The following is a 24,056-nucleotide window of genomic DNA, read 5'->3' as shown; positions in this document are numbered from 1 at the left end:
CCGTTTGAACAGCTTTCATGAGCTGCTACGCGAGGCCATGTCGTGCTGATATTAAATTTAGACGCCACAAGAGGCGTAGCGGCACGATGAGGCAACATGAAAGGCGGCGGAAGGTGTCAAAGAACCGACCGGCGCTTCGCAGCCAAGTAGAGCAAAGTCGCTACCACACATCAAAGATCTCTCGGTGTCTCTCTCTCTCTCTCTCTCTCTCTCTCACACACACACACACACACACACACACAATTATTACTCATCAGTGTCCCCCTTTTTCAATGTGAGCGATTACGTTTCTTGTAGCGGACAGGATAATCGTGTTTCTACTGACTGCGCCATACTAAAACTAACTGACGTGATGGAAGATTTTGGATTCATTTATTATGATTATTTTGCCTGACTTTTTACTTTTAATCCCAATATTTAAAAATGGATCTGTATACGTCTTTGTCAACAACGGTTTGTTACTTTTTTTTTTTTGGGTTACTTTTGTCAACGTGGCAGCAACATTTAACGTTTTGGAACACTCTCAACATGAATAAGTCTTTCCAACAATGCAGCAGCCGTGGCTAGGATCGGCTAATTTCGCATACATGTTGTTAAAGTGGCCAATTCAGGTACTGTCATGTGACTGAGGGGTGTGGCTTTGGTCAGAGATGTCAGGTGTGGGAGGAGTCACATGAGGCTAAATGGCCAAATCTAGCGCTTAGTTTGAAAAATGGCAAAGTCCACCTTGAAGTACAGTGTAACCTCAGAAATAAGACCACCTATGTTACTGCTCAAGGTGGTCTTATTTTCGGGGTGGTCTGATTTCTGAAGTGGCATGCAGTAATGATAATGCAGAAGTAATGTGGCTCACATGCAACAATATACTGTAGCGTCATGTACACACAATGAGTAATAAATGATGGATTGTACATGCAACTGTATTGTACACAAAAGAAATTTAAGCATTTGAATAGTCTATGTATGTATAAGGCAAGAGAAAAAAAACTACATATCACCGCTGGCTCGCTCTCCTGACAGCTTAGCGCCTCCAATGTTGTGCCTTGTTTTGAAACGATCCAGCCAACCGTTGGACGCTTTAAAGACTTCGTCCCTTTTAAGCTCCTTTGCGTATTCTCGTGCCTGTTCCTGGATCATCTGTCCGCTGATAGGGATATTCTGGCTGCGCGCTTTCTGAAACCATCGCCAAGTTAGCTCGTCCACGTCGTCGTAGTCACTTCGGTAGCACAGGCGTTTTCTAGAAGAGCTAGCGTTTGCAACTCCAAACCGCTCAGCCAATGTTCGCTGGCTCGATCCTGGCTGCTCACTGGCTCGAATAACTTCAATTTTCTGTTGTAGGGTCAAATCAATTCTCTTCTTGCTTGCTGCCATTTTCACACCTGGTCGCAATTATGAGGCGATAGCTTCCTGGGACCGGATATCGCGGTCGCAATTCTGAATTCCGGGGTGGTCTCATTTCTAGGGTTTCAATACAATACAATACATAGGCGTTCTATTTGGGACCGTACAAAACCGGTCGTATTTTTAAGGTGGTCGTTTAAATGAGGTGGTCGCATAGCGGGGTTTCACTGTAGTAAGAAGTGCAATCGGTACTTGTCTTTGTATCTGCAATGTTTTAAACATGTATCTGTACTTGCACTTAAAGCAGAGAGTGCAAATACTTTTGTCCCCATAAGCGAGCGTCCCGTTTGATTGCATCGCGTGGCGAACGTAGGCGCGTGTGGAAAGAAGAACAAAAAGTTCCAGCGACCCGCCCGAGGTCGAGCGCGTGCCGCTCGCCGGTTCGAATGGCCTCGACTTTTGATTTCTCTGTTGTGCGCTCCTCGCGGTGAAATTCTGTGTGCACGTGACGAGCCATTGACTTGACATTTTCACGGTGTGATGAGCTCAAAGAAATGTGAAAGGAGAGAAACGCTGGCCAGGGACGAGGGCGAAAATAAAGTGGCAAAGAGTTGTGGGAATGAGTGGAAGTGAGTGGGAGCCCGAGAGCGAGCAGAGGATGAGGATGAGGAGGAAGAGGAGGAGGCGGACGAGGCCGCTTCGCAGCTAAAAGAGGAACTTTTGCTTTTGGACACAGCTTGAATGGCCGCAAGCTGTTGCCGTCACTCAGCGCGTATTTATTTGCAAGTGGCCTTTGACTGGCGCGATGGATGATGATATGAATACTGATGTACGACGAGGCACTCTTGATGAGCACCAAAAATTACCTGACAAGACAATTGGGCTTTTTTTTGTTTGTTTGTTTTTTCTTGCGTGTGCGTGCATTTGATTCATTTGGGACGTGGGCCTCCTCATGTCACAATCAGCCTGGCAAATTTCTGGGACATTTCTATCGGAAGTCAATGATTCCATTTCTTAATCAGTTCATTCGGCAATTATTTTTGTCAATTGATGACTCGGATAAAAAAAAATAATAATTATGTATATCAATCACTATATTCAAAGACAAGGCATGATTTCAAATCTGAAGTGCAGATGGCGCAGAAACATTAATTTTAGTTTAATTTTAGTTTCAGTTCCTGGTTTGGTCCATAGCATGTCAGAAAATCGGCAAAACCATTTTGGATTCTTTTCCAAAGTGAAACCAAATGTTTTATTTCGATACAAAACAGAAAGATGATCTTTCTCCCGTATTGTTTTGTGTTTTTTTGTTATTGTAAAGTGTCCTTGGGTGTCTTGAAAGGCGCTTATAAATAAAATGTATTATTATTATTAATGACGGATGACAGAAATCTGGAAATATTTATCTTTAAGAGGTTTAAAATCATCTGATTTGGAACCATTTAAATGAAACGAGGTTTCTAAGCGATTAATCACCCTCTAAAGACATTAACATGCATTTCTGTGAATTTTCATAGAAAATCCCAAAAAAGCAACATTAGAAAAAAAATCCTGAAATCATATTGGCATTTTTAGAAAATGCTGCAAATTATGAAAAGTCCAAAATTATAAAAAATTATGGACTGTCTACAAACCATTCAGACTTGATTCCGACGTGGTTCGATCTAGTCAAGGTTTGATTGATTTCGTGGCGACAGATGCTTGTACCTGCGCCTCTTCATCTTACGCTACCAAATTGTGATGTGAATTTTGGACACGGGCAACAGAAGCCTGGCGTCAGCGTATTGGCGGCGGTCGAGAACATCTCACCTCGTCACCCCTCTGGGTGGCGACAGATGCTCGCACCCGCCTGCCAGGGATTCGCTAGCACCTCTCTTTCAACGCTCCAGCGCACAATTTTGGCCCAAGCAGAAGCGCTGCTGACTTTCTGCGAGTGTCACATCATCAAGCGTCATCCCGCGTTTGGCACTTTGACCTATTTTTTTCGGATCTTGGAAACAATTCTGAACTCGTTGTTTGGCTAATCATATAATCTCTCAAAATGTGGTGTTCTGGCTCCCTCTAGTGGTATGCCAAAGTATCACTTATTGTGCATGTTGCAAAGGCTGAAACGTTTGGGCAGTTCAGTACAATCAATTCAGTTAATTTTAACTCGAATACGTTTTCGTTTTGTCCTTTTGATAAAATCATAGCTTTCAAATATTTTGTAATTTAAAAAAAAATTACAAATATTTTAAATATTTTATATTACAATATAACAAATATTAGGCAATTACTTTTTTCAAGGCAAGTCGGCTTTATTGTCAAATATGCTCGATGTACAACATATAGCACAGATTACCCCCCCCTCCCCCCACACACACATTGTAGTATTTTATTGTTGTTCGTCATCGGGGTACCTAATGCCAATGGAGCCTCCGTCTCGCTCTGCCGCCAAGCTAACCGAGAACCAAGCGGAGGCGCTGTGAGCAGCGGCGTAAGCACGGCTAGTCCCCTCGTGACCGTTTCAAATATAAAAACAGACAAAGTCAGTCCAACCATGTTAACCGATACATACGATTGACGTTATGCATCGTCTCTACGATATATATTGTCATATCGGACAATTCTACTCTGACTATTCTTGGAGATAGCTGGGAACTTTGTTAGCCTCTTCTTGCTGTACATTATGCTGCAGATCTTTTAGTAGAGCTCAGTGCTGCCACCTGGCATGTTGTGGCACAACCTAGTACTACACCAAAGAAGTCAAACTCTATTTTGGGACTTGCGTAGAAGAAAAATATCCAAAGAAGGGTCTCTTGAATATGTGCGATCTGGCGCTTTATCTTACTGGGAAGGCCAGACTCGCGCATTTGAAAGCGTTTCACAGTTCGGATTACGGCATCCTCATGCCAACTTCACGCTACATGTGTGTGCATGTATATATAGGAAGTAGGAGGAGAAGGGGCGAAGGATGGAGAGATAAACGGAGAGAGACGAGCGAGAGCGAGCGAGTCGTCGCTATTTCACGGATGGCTGCGTTGCTATGGGAACAAGACACGGGCTCCCTATTCCCCAAAAACTGCCTCCATCATCCCTTCTTCCTTTTTCTCCCACTCGCCTCATCCCCCTTTTCCTCACCCACCCACTCTCCTCTCCTCCATCCCTAATTCTGCATTCCTCCCTCCTTCGTCCCCTCGTCTCCTATTCTTTTCTGGGTTGTCATGGCGATAGGCTGGGGGCGTGCAAGAGCGAGCCAGCGAGAGAGCGGGAGTGGGCGTATCGGAAGTGACATCTCTCGGGCGCTAACCTTGTTTCCTGTGCGCTGGCGTCGCGGGGTGCAACGCAGGCGGCCGTGCGGCAGCAGCGCCGCCGTGTGGTCGATAACAGACCAGCGGGCCGAAAAGACGCGGAGGGAGAAAAAAAATTAAATAACACAGCAGAGTCTGTCACGTTGTGCCCGAAGCGATAGAATGATCGCTGCGTGCACAACAAAATAAGGAAGTGGATCCCCGAAATAGCAGACACAAAAAGAGATTTTGTCAGATAACAAAAGGAGTCTTTAATAACGAACACAAAAAACCCGACAGGGAGAATAACAAAAAGCGCTGGTCAAAATAGGGACCAGGGATAAAATAAAAGGACAGCTGAAAACGCTTGCGGAAAAAGGTAGCAAGGAGGGTTAGATTAGACAATGAATATAAGTTTCACTCGCAAGAGGAACAACGACGCGTAATAACAGCCACAAGGCTAAGAGGCAATGACTAAATGTAAGTAGGAATTGGGCGAGAGAAATTTTGGCACGGCGTGGAATTCTCCGGCAGTAAGTCAACTGCCGGAGCGCACACATAAAGCCCGTGTAATTAGTCCCCAATGGGTGACAGGTGTGTCGGATGGCAACAGGGCCTGCCCCCTGCTGGCAAACACGGGACGTGACAGAGTCGCCGACAGACCACCTCCACGTTTGCTCCCATTCGACTTTGCCCCTTAGGAAACAAGAGCGGCAGGATGGGCATCGCAATTTGGGTTTTCACTCCAAACTCCGGCTGGGGAACTAGCCAAAACACACTTTGAAAAGTGTTCCTCGATATCATTAACGTAGTATCAACCTATACAAGCTCTACTTTATGAAGTATTTTTTTTTAGTTTTTGGCCGCGCTGGTGCCTCTGCCTCGGAGTAAGAGGCGAAACGTCCTTGCTTTGAGCTGCTTATTTGGAACTCCGAGGCATGTCCAATGAGTTGAGTTAACCTCCAGTGGCGATTAATCAAGACACATTAACTTGTCAAGTACGAGACAACACCTGAACTGGTCTAGAATTAATCAAGCATTTTCGCCAGTGAAAGACTCTGAACTGGATTAACCTAATTCGAACCTAAACTTTAACTGGACAAAATTTGGCTCATGATTTAAAAAAAAAAAAAACAAAACAAAACAGGACAACACTAGACCGAAAAGTGGAATAGTGGATTACCTGAAAAGGACAGAGCAGAAATACAAAAAAACCCCCAAAAAAACAGTGTGTACTTGTTTTCGTTGTGGAAACAGTTTAAAAGTCCACCCCAATTGGAGGGTCACAAAACCTTTCGAAGGAAGGCCAAAAGAAAATCCGCTACACGCTGAAGCAACACGGTGCATTCAGGCTGCTTTCATAATGTAGGAATTTACCCACAAACAGAATGCTGTCTGGCGCATTTTTTGTTTTTCTTCTACTCTTTTTTTTTTTTTTTGAACGATCGTGAGAAGCGAAAATCAAAATGATGGTTAGCTATTGATTCATTGGCCAGCAGGAATTTCCAAACACACAGAATGCTGTCTGGCGCATTATTATTATTATTTTTTTGAACGATTGTGAAAAGCCAAAATCGAAATGATGATTAGCTATTGATACATTGGCCACCCCTCGTCGTCCCGCCTGGAAAGGTGGAGGCCGGCCGGCCGGCCAAATGTTTGTTTTTGTTATTTTTGGTTATGTTGTTTGTGTATAAATCAACATTAGGCCTGTCTGGGTGCAGTAGACCGAGACGGAGCGACTCTCGTTTTGCTTTTGTGAACTGCTAAGGACGGCAGAAAATGTGCAAGGTGCCCGCAGAGAGAAGGAAGGCGAGAGAAGAATATAGAGGAGAAGAGGGAGAAACAAAGGATATGAAGAGAGAGAGAGAGCAAAAAGGCATCTCAGCGTTTCTGGCCTCGTCAAACGTGCAGAGCCGCCACTGTTCGGGACGAGCTTGCTTGGCGGGAATCCTCGGGGGCTGAAGAGAAGACGCCACAGTAACGAAAATCGGACCGATGCTTGAGTCACGCCGCCTTCGCCCTCGTCGACAGCCGACTTTGCAAAGTTTGGATGACGAGGTCGAGTCGCTTTTGAAACCGTTCGTCGGCCCATCCAAACAAATGAAATCGCGTTAGGGCTGCGCAATTCATCCAATTTGAAGAGTGATCACCATTTTGACCGCCGCCATTAAATGATCGGCAGCGACTTGACATTTAGTCCTCGCTGTATCTGTGGCGAGCCAATCGGCGACTTCATATCCGCACAGAAGTTGTTATTTTCCCGTGTAATGGTCTTATCTTGCGGCTACTGGCAGTTATTAAAAAAATGGCGGCTCATCAAGTTTGAAGGCTTCCTAATGAGAGAAGCATATTCATGAACAGCAGATGATTCATTTCAAGTGGCGTCTTTGCCAACATGACCTCTTGGTTTAACCTTTTCGCAGCACGCCAAACCTTCACAATCCTCTGCATTCATAAGGGAGGGGGGCTCATTTATATTTCAGCAGCTTTATCCATAATTTAAGAACCCCCCCCCCCCCCCGTAAGCTCTTCTTTTGCCTCAATTAGTCTACTGCAGAAGTGTAAAACTCATTTTTGTCATGGCCCACATTTTAGTGACCATTTCTCTTGGGGGGCCGTTATGACTTCATTCGTTATGGTTCATTCAACGATTGTTAAAGTTACTGTCGTGGGAGGTTTGGTAACAAGAAAATTTTGACAATATGTCTCTTATTTATCACATAGAATTTAATTTTTTTTAAAATTTATTTGTTTTAGTCCAGTTAGTCCAGTGGTTAGCACGTCGGCTTCACAGTGCAGAGGGACCGGGTTCGATTCCAGCTCCGGCCTCCCTGTGTGGAGTTTGCATGTTCTCCCCGGGCCTGCGTGGGTTTTCTCCGGGTGCTCCGGTTTCCTCCCACATTCCAAAAACATGCGTAGCAGGCTGATTGAACACTCTAAATTGTCCCTCGGTGTGAGTGTGGGTGTGAATGGTTGTTCGTTTCTGTGTGCCCTGCGATTGGCTGGCAACCGATTGAGGGTGTCCCCCGCCTACTGCCCGAAGACAGCTGGGATAGGCTCCAGCACCCCCCGCGACCCTAGTGAGGATCAAGCGGCTCGGAAGATGAATGAATGAATGAATGAGTGCTTGTGGATGAATCCAAATCGACATGAACCTAACCTGAACATTTTGTCTCCCGCTGTCCAGATGCAAGGTGTGCCGCCCCGCCCTCCTACCATCACCATCACCTTCACCACCACCACCACCACCAGCAGCAGCAGCAGCGCTCCCAGCAGGTCCTGGCCTTCCACGCTGCCCCCCCTGCCTACGAGCGCCCCCACTACAGCCGCCCCCCATTCGAGCATCCGTCCAACGAGCGCCCGCCGCCCGACCACTGGAACGCCCGTTTGCGCGTGAGCCCAGGAAAGCCCTTCCACATGTTGGACCAGGAAGAGGTAGGACGTGTGCTGCCGTCACAAATAACGATACTAGGCGCATCCATTTTGCTATGTGATGTTGGTGTTCCAGGACTGTATCGTAAAAGAAATGTGTGATACCAAGAAATATTGATATGTTGACATATCACCCCCGCCCCCACCACACACACACACAAATAGATACTATCAGACTGAGACGGCATCACTATTTGATGCATTTGAACTGATGCTCTAACATAAGAAAAAAACAAAACAAGTTATATAGTACACAATACTGTAGCATAATAAGCTGCGTAGGGAAATGTTGCGAAAAGAGAGTGATATTTTGTCCTGCAAAATACACTTTATATAAATAAAAATGCAGCACTTTTGCTTTTGATCTCAATGTGCTGTGAGCATGGCTCAAAGATGGGGGAAAAAAAGGAAATTTCCTTCAAAATTGTTCAGTCTAAATTGTCTGAATCTGTGTTTGTGAGAATCTCTCTTATGATTACATCACCCATTGTACTTTTGTTGTAAATTTTGCCGGTCAGAAATGTCCAACCAAAGCCCAACAACTTTTTGAATGCTTTTTTCTGTCCGGCCTGCTATCTTGCTTTTGTCCTCTAGGGGGAGGAAAAGGGCCATAAATATTGCTTCCACCCTTGATAGAAATACTGTAGTGATGAGCCACCAATACTTGAGTTCACAGGTGCTGCATATCTGGTCCTCGGGTACCAGTCTTGCTTGTTTTAAACGTCTCAGTCCTTCAACACATCTGATTCTAATGATCAGCTCATCAGTAAGCGCTATAGAAGCCTGAAACGATTCCGATCATTTGAATCAGGAGTTTTGGAGGAGGGAGACATCAAAAACTGGCAGGATCGAGGATTTCGAGGACCAGCTTGTATTGTATGTATTGACTCATTTGTTAATTACTTCATCTCATTGAATTGTTTCGTATGTAAAATAAAAGCCAGAGATAGTAATAACAGAAAACCGTTTGATTTTTTTTTTTTTTACTTTAGAAGAAATAATGATGCAAAATACGTCTCCCGCCAGCCGCAATGTACATTTGCATCACAATCGGATGACAACAAAAAAAGCTTTTGTGCCTGAATGTCTTACTTTGAAGGCGTGTTGTGAATTTTTTTCACCATTGAAAATCCTTCCCAGGTTTCTTAGTAACATGCAGTCAGGAAAAATGCACCAAGGATTCTTTTGTATCCAAAATGCTCCTTCTTCTATACTGTCGAAATGTTACGTGTAAAAACTAGCAAATTTTGTGGGAAAAAGTCAAACTAATACGTCGGGGGGTGGGGGGATCACAGCATCCCTAATATGCCTTTTCCTGCAGTTCAAATATATGGTAGAAGAAGTTGCAATTTTCTGCCAAAAATGGCCAAAGCTTTTCCCAAATGGCAAAAGCAAAAGTAGAATATTTATTCCATATATTATCTTTTTATTACATTTTTAAAATGTGTTTTTTCCCTCTTCACTTAATTGTAGCTCATGAAAATAAATCGTTTTATTTATTTTTCCCCCCTCCCCCACCCATTCTCTCTGTCTGCAAACTCCCGCCAGCCGTGACCTGTCGCGTTCCGCCTCCCACTGTGTAAAATGAGCCTGCAGGTGTTTCCCCCTCGGCGGTCTCGCTAAATCGTGCGGAGCAAGCGAACTCACTTCATGACTCAATGGTGGAGGGGAAAACAAACAAACAAACAAACGAAACCAAAAGATGAGAACAGACGGACATGAAAACCACAATATTGGCTAGTGAAGAAATTAGGGAGTTCTTTCACGTACAGTCCAGGATTACCAATCGAATTCAGAGTGGATTAATTGAGCATTTCCATGGCAACAGTCGGAACAAAAAAGAATCTTCAGGTGGATGAGTTTTCTGCGGTGGCATTATGCAAAAAAAAACAACAAAAAACAATGAGAAAACAAAACACAGTCCAATATCGCCACAGTCCCCCATTCATCTTCCAAGCCGCTTGATCCTCACTACGGTCGCTGGAGCCTATCCCAGCTGTCTTCGGGCAGTAGGCGGGGTACACCCTGAATCGGTTGCCAGTCAATCGCAGGGCACACAGAAACGAACAACCATTCGCACTCACACTCACACCTAGGGACAATTTAGAGTGTTCAAACAGCCTGCCATGCATATTTTTGGAATGTGGGAGGAAACCGGAGCACCCGGAGAAAACCCACGCAGGCCCGGGGAGAACATGCAAACTCCACACAGGGAGGCCGGAGCTGGAATCGAACCCGGTACCTCTGCACTGTGAAGCCGACGTGCTAACCACTGGACTACCGGGCCGCCGCTGACCCACACTTTCATATCTAAAAAGTGTAGTAAGGTGCTCTTATCTCAAGGCACCACTGTAGTCATAATAAGAAGATATAACGTTAAATGTCAGATAAACGACAAATTATTGGCTTGCTCACCGTCACAGATGAAGAGTTTCATTGCATTAAGTGTATTGTTGCGCCTTGTCTTGTGCGTGTACGTGCAGGTCCACCCTTTGCTGATGCGCGAGAGGCGCTCAGAGTCGCACAGGACCAAGCTGCTGCGCCGCACGGTCAGCGTTCCCGTTGAGGGACGACAGCATCCCGAGATGGGTGAGTATGCAACGCCTTCCCGCTGTCGCAAAAACATGCACGCGTCGTCGGAGACGGCAAAACACTTTTTTCCGTGGGGGTCAAATGTCATTTTCTGCCAATAAATGCTTGAATATGAAATATGATTGGTGTAAGACACGGTTGCTAAATAGTTTGAGAATGGGCAGATGATATTGACAATATATGTTGGCAACACGTAGAGGCTGACCAAAAAAAAAAAACAACAACAAAAAAAAAAACATGAAACATTGGCATGCAATGCAGCCGAGAGTAACGGAAACATTTTTGGGGAGGTGATTTGGGTGGCGCAAAACGTTGGCCTCAAGGTGGCAAATGTATCTGCGTTCTTCTGATCATGTTGAGGCAAACACTTGACTCTCCGGTTGGCAACATCCGGGACGCTTCCATGTTTTTTGCCGTTCACCTGTGTTAGCGGCGAGTGCTAGCGGACTGGTCACCTAGCAACAACAACGACGACAACAGCGGCGTGCCGTAGATCTCTTTTGCGTGTTTTTCAGCTGCTTGTTACTTGTTAGAACCTTCAGGTTGAATGGCTTCCCAGCCAAGGTTTTCAGTCCTCTTCCTACTTTGTGTCATTGAGGCTATTTTTAGCTGCCAGCGTCCTTGTGTACTTGATTGAATTCGTTTCGCATAAATTCGCTCCTTTCCTGCTCTCCGATGCCTCGGGGGTGTGAGGGGGGGGGCATTTTCATATACTGGACTAAAAGAGTTCCTTAAAATGTCCACTAAAAATCCTTTGTAGTGATTGGGGGGTAAGGAACGATTGCGTTCAAAATCCAGTCACTCATTTCCGTGTCCCGAGTCATTTTACGGCCATTGTTATAGAGGGCGGCCCGGTGGACCAGTGGTTAGCACGTCGGCTTCACAGTGCAGAGGTACAGGGTTCGATTCCAGCTCCGGCCTCCCTGTGTGGAGTTTGCATGTTCTCCCCGGGCCTGCGTGGGTTTTCTCCGGGTGAACGCACACCCTATGGGGCGGCCGGGTAGTCCAGTGGTTAGCACGTCGGCTTCACAGTGCAGAGGTACCGGGTTCGATTCCTGCTCCGGCCTCCCTGTGTGGAGTTTGCGTGTTCTCCCCGGGCCTGCGTGGGTTTTCTCCGGGTGAACGCACACCCTATGGGGCGGCCGGGTAGTCCAGTGGTTAGCACGTCGGCTTCACAGTGCAGAGGTACCGGGTTCGATTCCAGCTCCGGCCTCCCTGTGTGGAGTTTGCATGTTCTCCCCGGGCCTGCGTGGGTTTTCTCCGGGTGAACGCACACCCTATGGGGCGGCCGGATAGTCCAGTGTTTAGCACGTCGGCTTCACAGTGCAGAGGTACCGGGTTCGATTCCAGCTCCGGCCTCCCTGTGTGGAGCTTGCATGTTCTCCCCGGGCCTGCGTGGGTTTTCTCCGGGTGAACGCACACCCTATGGGGCGGCCCGGGTAGTCCAGTGGTTCGCACGTCGGCTTCACAGTGCAGAGGTACAGGGTTCGATTCCAGCTCCGGCCTCCCTGTGTGGAGTTTGCATGTTCTCCCCGGGCCTGTGTGGGTTTTCTCCGGGTGCTCCAGTTTCCTCCCACATTCCAAAAACATGCGTGGCAGGCTGATTGAACACTCTAAATTGTCCCTAGGTGTGAGTGTGAGTGTGAGTGGTTGTTCGTTTCTGTGTGCCCTGCAATTGGCTGGCAACCGATTCAGGGTGTCCCCCGCCTACTGCCCGAAGACAGCTGGGATAGGCTCCAGCACCCCCCGCGACCCTAGTGAGGATCAAGCGGCTCGGAAGATGAATGAATGAATGTTATAGAGAACACGATATACGGCACCCGACTCGAGATGCTAAAACGATGAATCAAATATGCCCTCATCACTTCATTTGGATGTAGTGGCCAACAGTGGAACCTCCACCAGATCGTTCTTGGGGTCAGACATTGGGCACTTTTTTTTATCCCTTGCCCCCTTTTTGTCAATCATCCATCGATTTCATCATTTTATCCATCCACCATCCTTCTTTCCATGAATTTTTCCTTTGGTACTTTTGTCAAATCTACTCTTCTTTCCATTCATTTATCTTATCGAGCAACCCGAACCCTGGACTCGTCAGTGCATCGGGTCCACCCGTCCCTTCCGCCGTCCCTCCCTCCATCCATCCGTCCGTCCATCCAATGAGTGTGTTGTGTTTATGCATCAACTTCGACATAGGATCCAACTTATTCAAAATGTTGGCATTGCACCGAGATGCTTGGAGAAAAACCAATACGAAGAACTTCCTTGCTGTGTGCGTTTCCTTCATTTAGCAGAGTGAAAGTCAATTGAGTTATCCGCATTAATGAATTTGGCCTTTGAATGACGTGCGATTGTCTAAATTGACTTGATGTCTTTTTTTTTTTTGTCCCTCAAAGTCTTTCGCTGAAGCGCCAAGCGCGGGCTCGCCTTCTGTCTGTTTGTTATTCGTAACGCCGGCATATTTTCCTGCGGTTACGATTTGCATTTTTTGTTATGTTTTGTTTGTTCTTTGCGTCAAAGCCGTCCGTCTTTGACCTCGACTGTTTCGGCCTGCGCCGCAATCCAAGCAGTTGTCGTCACCCAAATGTATCCGGAATGAATCTGAAATATGCAAAAGCCACATCAGATTTGAGAAGTCGTGTATTCGGAGCCTGATGAGTCATCAGTGTCATTTGTTATCTGGCAAAATGAAGACTAAAGACGAAAGAAGGCACTGCACTCCACTGCCCACACATTTGACTTTTGCCACGATTAACTAACTTGCTTATTAAGCTCTTGCCGAGAACATCCATTTTGACTGGGCAGGCAGTGAATAAGTTCAACAAAAGTGGTCATGAAGCATTCTTTTTTATTTTTATTTTTTAAAATTTTGACTGAACAAAACGTTTCGCATCTTCGAACGATCGTGTGATGTGATCTTTTACATTAAAAGTAATGTTTTTTTTAATTGAATAAATTGATAATTTATTTCAAATTTAATTTAAATTGAAAAGCAAAATGACAGTGTCATAGGTGGGTACTTTCAACTTTTAAAAGTTAAAACTATGATGACAGAACCCGTTTGTTATTTTTGTTTTTGATATTTTTCATTCATTCATTCATTTATCAATTAAATATAAATTTAAAAAAAATAAAAAATACAAATTTATATATATTTTGTATTCTTTCCATTAAAACAACATTTTTTAGCTCTGCAATATTTTTTGGAGTTATCTATTTATGTATTTTCGAACTACATTTTGTATGTCTAAATTTGTTAATTGTATTTTTAAATTTTATTCATTCATTTTACATTTGAATGATTTCTTTCTTTTTACTAGCCACATGTCTAATTGCTAATTATTTATTCTCAGTTTCAAATTGTATCATGTGTGCAGTGCTTTTTCATGGAGGTGCGAGTCATATTTTTTTTCCCCCACTCGAAACTCTTTCTCATTCACTTTAAAATTTTTTATTTATTTATTTTTTCCCGATGTTTCTGCGTTTTATTACTCACCAAAACATATGACACCTTCCACTTGATGGTGCAGTGCAGCCCCCGGCTAGATGTGACAGAGCCCGCTTCCTCTGGTGGATGTTAAGCGTGTGACACACAGCATGTCAACAAACGGCACAGTGTCTCCTTGTCACCCTTTAAGTCGGCCGACTGACTGCTTGCAAGTTGAACACGCCGTGGTCCCTTTGGTCCAATCTATTTTTCTGTCGTTTCTTTGGGTACTATTATTTTATCCAGGGCCTGTTTCATGAGCTTATCGTTAAAAATAATTCCGCGGCACCAGAATTGAAAAGCAATATCCTGATTTACGAGTGTATGTCAACTCGCTGAGGTTGAAGATCCAAGTGTAGCAAAGCAGAGGCGATGGCGGAGAAGGAGTCAAAGGTTCCGCAGGGTCAGCGGCCCGTCTTACTGGCCCGCTCCGCAGCGCATACTAATGAGGACGGGCGCGAAGGCGAGCAGAACTTTAGCCAGATGGGATCAGCAGAACATCCGAGGGAGGGCTGCTGCTGCTGCGCGCCGTGCTGAATTTCAAAGAGGGGGGCGCCGCACGGCACCCGTGAAACTTTCAACCGCGACTCCAAGTCTGCATCCGTTTTCAGCTTTACTCATATAACAGTGAGTTTGTGTCCCTCTTTGGTCGCGGGGATACAACCCGGACCTTACAGAGGGACCACCTCCTTGTTATTTTTTTCAATTCATAGTTGGGCTGCAAATGATGACGATAATCAATGAATCAATCGATTGTTTTTCGGATCGATTTCCATCCCTTTATTCCAAAATGCGACATTATTTGAAATCAACAGTACAGAATATTGGGCGGCCCGGTAGTCCAGTGTTAGCACGTCGGCTTCACAGTGCAGAGGTACCGGGTTCGATTCCAGCTCCGGCCACCCTGTGTGGAGTTTGCATGTTCTCCCCGGGCCTGCGTGTGTTTTCTCCGGGTGAACGCACACCCTACGGGGCGGCCGGGTAGTCCAGTGGTTAGCACGTCGGCTTCACAGTGCAGAGGTACCGGGTTCGATTCCAGCTCCGGCCACCCTGTGTGGAGTTTGCATGTTCTCCCCGGGCCTGCGTGGGTTTTCTCCGGGTGCTCCGGTTTCCTCCCACATTCCAAAAACATGCGTGGCAGGCTGATTGAACACTCTAAATTGTCCCTAGGTGTGAGTGTGAGTGTGAATGGTTGTTCGTTTCTGTGTGCCCTGCGATTGGCTGGCAACCGATTCGGGGTGTCCCCCGCCTACTGCCCGAAGACAGCTGGGATAGGCTCCAGCACCCCCCGCGAGGATCAAGCGGCTCGGAAGATGAATGAATGAATGAGTACAGAATATTCCCAAACCTTATGATCAGTGACTAGTTTTGGTCTGCAACATGTCAGAAAAATTTTGATTGTTCTTTTCCAAGTAAAAACAGATGTCTGATTTTGATGAGACAATATTCGAAACGGCCTCCAAAATTTTGTTTCGATTAGGCCCTAAAATTTGTGTCATCCCACCCAACACAATACAGAATCTCTACAAAAAGAAAACAAAAACGCTTGACAAGTAGCCACACGGTCATTGGAAGTGTTTGTGTGGCAGCTTGCCGACAAGATGAGGTGGATGATGACCTTTTTTTTGGAGGAGGGGGGGGGGCAGCTGTCACTCAAAGCGAGGACCAGCGTTCGCTCGACCGCTTTCCCACTTAAAGTCCGATAATATCGCTGCGTCCCACGGGGGTTGAAAGACGAGCCTGGTTATGTAACGGCCGCATGCGCTCGCCGCTTTACATAAACGCTTCGAAGAAAGCGTCAACGTTGTGCAGCGTTATTTCCATTTCAAGTCATTTTCAGCTTTCAAATGCGCCGGACGCAGTCGTCGGCGTTCAACTATTTTGCTCGGCAGCCACCGTGGCTGGTGAAAAAACATTCGTCAACGTGGGGGCGGGCGGGTGGCAGAAGCCAAATTATTAATTTTTTTTTTTGTGGTCTGCTTCAATTGCTGAGGCGCCTCGCCAAAAAATTCCTGATGTGTCTCATCTGTTCATAGGACACTGCGGCAGAAGTGCCCGATGATTTTTGATAATCGACCGATTATTTTTGCGATGCGTTGACGAAGCGGATCGGATTGCTCACATCGGGCGCAAGCCTTGTGCGTATACTAGAACCCCCCCCCCCCAAAAAAAAACAGTGCAATCGTAAACATTGCTTCGTCACTTTAGGTTGGTCGATAATTTGTAGAAATAGCCCCCGATGGATGTTATCGATTTGTGAAAAATAAGCGCGTGACCAAATTTTGACGATATCCGCTTTGGGCCCCACGCCAGCGATATGTAAATGAGTACTTATCACAGCAGCAAGCAGCTGCTCTTATATAAGTCTCATTAGATTCCAGCTTCGACTGTGCAAACTAAAAATAAAGACAACGAAGAGAGTCGTACATTCAACTTGGAATAAACTTCGCAGCTTACCCCAGCACACCTGTCGTGTTTTATGCTGTTGATGTTGGGGTAGTGGAAATGGAAATCAAGGCAATACGTGAACATTTATAGTTGTAAATGATGAGTTCACTTTCAAACAGAATCAAAAACTCTGCACAATGATGCGCAATCCCAACAAGGGAGCACAAGTTGCCGTCAAGAACATGAACCGGGGATTTTGATGTATCGCATCCCCGTGTTGAATGGTGCTATGATCAGAAAGTAAAGTAGAGGCTCTACTTTCTCATGAGCAATTTGAAACAGTGGGCGGCCCGGTAGTCCAGTAGTTAGCACGTCGGCTTCACAGTGCAGAGGTACCGGGTTCGATTCCAGCTCCGGCCTCCCTGTGTGGAGTTTGCATGTTCTCCCCGGGCCTGCGTGGGTTTTCTCCGGGTGCTCCGGTTTCCTCCCACATTCCAAAAATATGCATGGCAGGCTGATTGAACACTCTAAATTGTCCCTAGGTGTGAGTGTGAGTGCGAATGGTTGTTCGTCTCTGTGTGCCCTGCGATTGGCTGGCAACCGATTCAGGGTGTCCCCCGCCTACTGCCCGGAGACAGCTGGGATAGGCTCCAGCACCCCCCGCGACCCTAGTGAGGATCAAGCGGTTAGGAAGAAATTTGAAACAGTAATTCATGCCTTTGTCACATCCCGGCTGGATGACTGTAATGCACTTTACTTCGGTGTTAGCCAGCCCTCCATTAAACGTCTTCAGTTGGTCCTAAATGCTGCTGCTCGCCTCTTGACTGGTACTTGTAAGAGGGAGCACATACAGTAATTCTTACTCTGGCTCCCTATATATTTTTGAGTTCTTTTAAGATCCTATTATTTGTTTTCAAATCTTTAAATGGCTTCCATCTTAGCTCTCTGAGCTCCTCTGCCCTTACACACCTGCCTCAGGTCTGCGGACCAAGACGTTATTAGAAGTACCAAGAACTAAACACGTTTTTTTTTTTGTATTCCATTAATTAACTCTCAATGTGTCGGAGTGTCGAAAACCAACGCTTGTTCTCTTCCACTTTTAATATTCTGGACAGCGTGTGAGCCGTGGGGATGTGAAAAGCAGCTGAGTCTGACTCGACGCGCTGTCACTCAATTCCTATGCGAGTGCACCCACTCGCACAGCAACTGAGATTGTCAATTTCTGGAAAGATGGAATAAATTACAGTTTGTTTTTGCGCAGCTGCTGTACATATCCTTAAAAAAAACTCCTGGAGGGGCTTTGTTTATTTTTTTATTTTTTTTTATTTTTACTGTACTGTATGAATCACTGTCGTGTGATTGTCGGGCCTCGATTTGGAATTGCTCGAATCACCATACAGTATGGGGAGCTTTACAAGATGTAGTGGACCTAGATAATTCCTTCTCAAAAACTTTCCATTGCATTGAATTGGTAAATTAGGGCTGAGTTAAATAATATATACAATATATAATACATATACTATATATATAGTCATACATTCTACAATAAATATTATATAAATATAATATATAAATGAATACAATTGGGGCGGCCCGGTAGTCCAGTGGTTAGCACGTCGGCTTCACAGTGCAGAGGTACCGGGTTCGATTCCAGCTACGGCCTCCCTGTGTGCATGGAGTTCTCCCCGGGCCTGCGTGGGTTTTCTCCGGGTGCTCCGGTTTCCTCCCACATTCCGGTTTCCTCCCACATTCCAAAAACATGCGTGGCAGGCTGATTGAACACTCTAAATTGTCCCTAGTTGTGAGTGTGAGTGCGAATGGTTGTTCGTCTCTGTGTGCCCTGCGATTGGCTGGCAACCGATTCAGGGTGTCCCCTGCCTACTGCCCGAAGACAGCTGGGATAGGCTCCAGCACCCCCCGCGGCCCTAGTGAGGATCAAGCGGCTCTGAAGATGAATGAATACAATTGTAATAAGAATATAAAGTATTTTAAAAAGAGCATTAAAAATCAGAACATTGTTATTTTTAGAATGAGCTATTTATTTATTTAATTATTTTGGGGGGGGGTATCTACAGATGAGCCACTCTGTTTTCTACTCAAACCCGGATTTATATTATTTATTTATTTAATCGGGACAGTGCACATTAATCAACACATGAATAAAAAGTGTAAATGCGCCGGACCTAGCATAAATGCTAATTTTCAGTCGTAGTCCCAAGGCAGGTTTCTTCACATAAACATAGACAGTGAACATCAAATAACAAAATAATACAACACAAAACATAACATGAAACACGGGCAGTCATGCAATCTTAGCCACTTTTCCTGCAAGGCGCGTTGCCATTTTTCCTGCAGGCGCTTTGTTGTTTGAAGCAGTTCTAGATGAAAGAGGAGAGAATCAAAGTGTCCTTTTACCAGTGGATCAGAGACGTCATGCTCAAAATGCGCACACGTCTGCTACAAGCTAAGTTTGAAAGTCAACAAGAAGCTGTAGCATCCATTGATGAAAAAAGAGATTGTTTGGTTGGTTGGTTGGTTGGTTGGATGGATGGCTGGATGGTGGCCAGGCAACTGACTGGATGGCCCAGCACGCACATATCTCAGCCTCGGCAAAGCGGAAGGGTCGGCGGCGAAGGCCGAGAAAGCCGCGCGACCTTGACGCTACCGCCTGCGCATCCGCCCTACCGGAAAACAATGAGCATTTTGCAAGGGGGGGTGGGTGCCTCGGAAGCCGGCGGTCGGCATGACGATGACACGCCAGCGTGGCAGCAGCATCATCAACATCATCTTGGCGGACATGTATTTACTTATGCAGTACAGAAAAAAATGTTTATTTTTATTACAAAATTATTATTATTTTTTTATCTTATGATGATGTTGACGGCAGACTTCAATCTCCGACGTGTGGGATGGTGTTTTGAAACACTTCTGATACTCAATTTGAATGAATATCAAGTTTTATAAAGGATCGTCGAGATAGGCACTCAGAAATAACGACAAGACACTTCTGGCTACCAACAATAGGTTGTCCCCCAAATTTATTGGTCCCACACAGAAATGATAACACAGTTCAAACAAGTTTTATGATATACTCTTACCGTATGCCAGTAGGATGGAGAGCCAACATCCTCAGCAGAATGAGCTTCGATACTCGCTGGGCGTCCGTACGCTACCCGCAGCAGACTCTACCGAATGATCTCGGTCCTCCTCCTTTTATTCCATAATGTGTGTTCGGGAGGGGGTGAGTGGCCATTCTCACTTCCCCCCAGCCACATTACTTTTGTTGTGTAACCAAGTGGCATATCTTATGAGAACATCCTGTTTTGTACTTTTTCCACAAACTATCAGCAGATGTACTTCTACTTTTAATCATGAGTTTTCGGCAATAACAGGATGTGTCTCAAGAGTTTCAGTAAAAACATGTCATTCAAGCATTTATGCAATACACAAACTTTAAACACAATAATCATTAATACAACGATATATATTGATTAATGAAAACATCACTACACTATTTATTATACCAGATGGAGAGCGCCTGTCGCAACGTCTTTGGTCTTTTTGTCCTGCTAGCTATGAGCCAAACACGTCGCTCTGCATCCCGTCTAAACTTGTCACTGCCATTCATCCTGCGTCCAACTTTCTTGATAGAACATCTCGTCGTCCATGCTTACATCCGCTTTGTTGTTTGAAGCGGTGCTAGATGAAAGAAGAGCGGTTCCAAGTCTCCTTCCACCAGCGGATCAGAAAACCGCCATCTCTTTGCTGTCCAACGATCAACAGTTGATCACTGCGGTCTGTCCGACTGAGCCGGAGGTCTCGAGACGTCTCCAACTGGCTCACAGCTCCTTTCATAGGCTGTCAAGAGTGTGCAAGGGCCCCCTAAATCCACATTCCAATCAAGTCCCATCTCTTCACCACACCGGTTCGATGGTGATAGGAATCCGCAGGCAGGATTTGATATTTTCTGCGTATTTTCGAAAGCTAACCAATTGATCGATGGGCTTAATGAAGAGATACCTAATACAGCGATGCGGTGCGCTGTGGTATAACGTTGTACGCTATTCCATGAGTCCAGTGGAGTGTCACTGTCTCCAATTGCACTGTTGTCTGGGTGACAAATATCAACCCCCCCCCCCCCTCCCATCCCCTCGTGCACCCGCTGCTGTGTGAGAACAGTTTGCAGCACTTTTTGTTTCCTCCCTATCTGTGTGCGTGTGCGCGTGGCCATTAAATGTTCCAGTTTGGACTAAATTAAAGAGGGTGCAGATGATGAGGATGAAAAGAGGAAGGCAGCAGTTGTCAGGCCAACACAGCAACTCGGTGCGAAGCTATCACCTCAAGGCACACCGAATTCATGCGTGGTCTGTGTTTGTGTGTGTGTGTGTGTGTGTGTGTATGGAGGTCATTTCTGCACCGTAAGGACATTAGAAACCCTCTCTCTCGCTCGCTCTCTTTGAAAGCAGCAGCAGTGCTATCCTTGCACCCTGCCGGATAAGAAAGGCCTACGGGACACAATATTAGGGACCCCCACTCACTGCAATGTGAAGCACTTTTGATTGACAGCAGCATGTATTTAGGGGGGCGGGCCCGGTAGTCCAGTGGTTAGCACGTCGGCTTCACAGTGCAGAGGTACCGGGTTCGATTCCAGCTCCGGCCTCCCCTGTGTGGAGTTTGCATGTTCCCCCCGGGCCTGCGTGGGTTTTCTCCGGGTGCTCCGGTTTCCTCCCACATTCCAAAAACATGCGTGGCAGGCTGATTGAACACTCTAAATTGTCCCTAGGTGTGAGTGTGAGTGTGAATGGTTGTTCAACTCTGTGTGCCCTGCGATTGGCTGGCAACTGATGAACTGCCCGAAGACGGCTAGGATAGGCTCCAGCACCCCCGCGACCCTGGTGAGGATTAAGCGGTTCGGAAAATGAATGGATGGATGTATTTAGGGTAAGGCATGAACAGTTTCAGTAGTTTATTTTTTTTCCCTGCTCACAAATAATTAAATTAAATTCAATCCAAAAAGTCAGAAAATGTTGCCCCGGCCTTAATTATTCAGCTGGAAAATTTGCCAGGCATCTATTTGAGGTAAGGCATTTATAGCGCACAAATTGCAACGAAATGCCTCCATGGTCCCTCCACGAGAATCAATTGTCACAACTGGCTTTCGCATTTGAATGTTAAAAACTTTAGCTTGGAATCTTTGGGTCCTGCTAGCTTTAGTTAGCTAGTCCTTTAGCTTAGTTTTGCAGTTAGCATTTGTGATTGTCGAGAGAACGGTTGGTCTGGAGTGTCTCTTTTGGGATGAACATGTCACTGTGGAAAACGTACCGCGTTTGTCTTTTCAACAAACCGTCGTAACTGAATGGAGTGAGATTCCCCCGACTAGCCAAGTTAGCGCACTCGCAGTCACTCGATTTCTTTCACATGTGGGAACTTGTTCCGGTTGCCTTGAGCTGGAATTGATTTTGTTGCTGCTGACGGCAATATTTGAGTGGAAGGAAGTCTAGCTTCAGGTGCTGCTAACCCCTTTTTTGTATTATTTTTTTTCTGATCTAGGACATCATCGTCCTTATGAACACCGTCATTTTATTTTTTTGGGGGTCTTTTTTAAAACAAATTTAAGCAGCTCACGCACATAAAAGAGCGAGGGCGATGCTTGCACGTACAGCAGACTTAATGGTAACCATGGAAATAATGACAGAGGAGTCACACGGTGTGAAGCGTGAGCCTCTCACACACACAAACACACAAACACACACACAAACACACACACAGTGAGAGAAGGAGAATGTTAGCCCAATACCGGCAAATCTGTGACGGGACCGAGGCTTGTGGCCACGCAAATGTTATTTTTAGCCGCCTCGACGCCGCCATGACGGCCCTCGCCGCGCTACGTCAGCAAATGGGCGATGTTGGGGCTGGGGTCACTCCCCAATCTTCTACCTCGCCACTTTTTTGTCGTGCTGACGGAACGCCGCGTGAGTTAGCAGAAGAGTCACCGTGACGTCACATTTTTTTGAGGCCCATGCATGCCAATATTTGGTCGTTAAAAAAGCTGATGACTGATTAATTTGAAAAAAAAATCTCATGAGTAAAGGAACTTTTTTTGGGGGTCGCCTAACGCTCACAACAACAAAAATGACCCCGGCCGTGAAGGAGACGGGATTGGAAGTTGATAAAGTGCAGGAGATAGTAATAAGATAGCCACTTATTTTGTTTAATTTAATTTTTAAGTTTAATTTTTAATTTTTTTAATTAATTTTTGTTTAATTTAAATTAATTAGATTTGTTCTTGATTTTACTGCTTGGTGCTTTCTACCGTCTTTATTATTGATTTGTCTTACTGTTTATTGTGCATGTTAAATCGCTCCATGTACAGCACTTTGTATGCAGCGATGGCTGTTTGAAAGTGCTCGAGAAATACTCTTGACTTGACTTAATTTGGTCGGCCGTATTAGCTGTTATTTAATTCATCATTTCAGTCCGAGCATCAGCAACGTAGAGCACCGGTCTGTACGATAATCGGGAACAATTCGGAGTCTGTACAGCCAAATCTTTTTAAATAGGGATATTTAAAATGGCTATGAAAATTGAAAAGGGGTGAGTACGAAATAGAGAAGGAGTGCACGACTCCCGACGCAGAATCCATCCATCCATCCATTTTCCGAACCGCTTAATCCTCACCAGGGTCGCGGGGGTGCTGGAGCCTATCCCAGCCGTCTTCGGGCAGTAGGCGGGGGACACCCTGAATCAGTTGCCAGCCAATCGCAGGGCACACAGAAACGAACAACCATTCGCACTCACACTCACACCAAGGGACAATTTAGAGCGTTCAATCAGCCTGCCACGCATGTTTTGGGAATGTGGGAGGAAACCGGAGCACCCAGAGAAAACCCACGCAGGCCCGGGGAGAACATGCAAACTCCACACAGGGAGGCCGGAGCTGGAATCGAACCCGGTACCTCTGCACTGTGAAGCCGACGTGCTAACCACTGGACTACCGGGCCGCGACGCAGAATCATGAAGTTAAAAAATAATCGTCATGGAAACGCATCAAAACGAGTTGTTTAGCTGTGACACTTCTTTCAAGCTCCACCAAAGCATTTTTTTGAAACAATTCAATTCAACTGACATTTATGGTATGGATGCAATTAGATGTATGCAATTCAATTAGAAATTAAAAATGAGCGATTGTAATTGAATGTAGAAAATGAGCTTTTTGCGTTCATAACGTCCTTTGGGTGGTTGAAATTTCCGGATTTTTTTATTATTTTTTTTTCTTTTGAGAAAAAAGTCCAATTGCAAATTGGACGGGTAAGGGAATGGAAATGGAGGCTGGGAAGTAAGCGAAGCAGTTTGGTCCCTGCGGTATGGCAACCAACCCCGCCTCCTTTTTTGCGCGCACGCACGCCCAGAAAGAGAGAGATAGAGAGAGAGAGAGAGAGAGGGAGCACACTCTCCAGCAATTGAAAGAGCGGCTGTAGCGCCGTAGTTGACCTGTGCAGTCAGGATGCGTTCCACAACCACGCTGCGAGCTGTTGTCAGACGAC

The 24,056-nt window shown here is 45.7% G+C and overlaps 1 protein-coding gene across 4 annotated transcripts in view; it reads left to right on the top strand.

Moving 5' to 3' along the window:
• The window catches only part of syngap1b (synaptic Ras GTPase activating protein 1b), an 87,596-nt gene that overhangs the window by 18,003 nt on the left and 45,537 nt on the right, over nt 1–24,056 (top strand). For all 4 annotated transcript variants that reach the window (XM_052064943.1, XM_052064946.1, XM_052064944.1 and 1 more), the window contains exons 2-3: nt 7,801–8,048; nt 10,529–10,634. In XM_052064943.1, the coding sequence (XP_051920903.1) occupies nt 7,801–8,048; nt 10,529–10,634 (354 nt within the window). The remainder of the gene's footprint in view (nt 1–7,800; nt 8,049–10,528; nt 10,635–24,056) is intronic.

This window comes from Hippocampus zosterae, chromosome 5 (assembly GCF_025434085.1).
Source record: "Hippocampus zosterae strain Florida chromosome 5, ASM2543408v3, whole genome shotgun sequence".
Lineage (NCBI taxonomy): Eukaryota > Metazoa > Chordata > Actinopteri > Syngnathiformes > Syngnathidae > Hippocampus > Hippocampus zosterae.
This window is presented reverse-complemented; position numbering and strand designations above follow the sequence as displayed.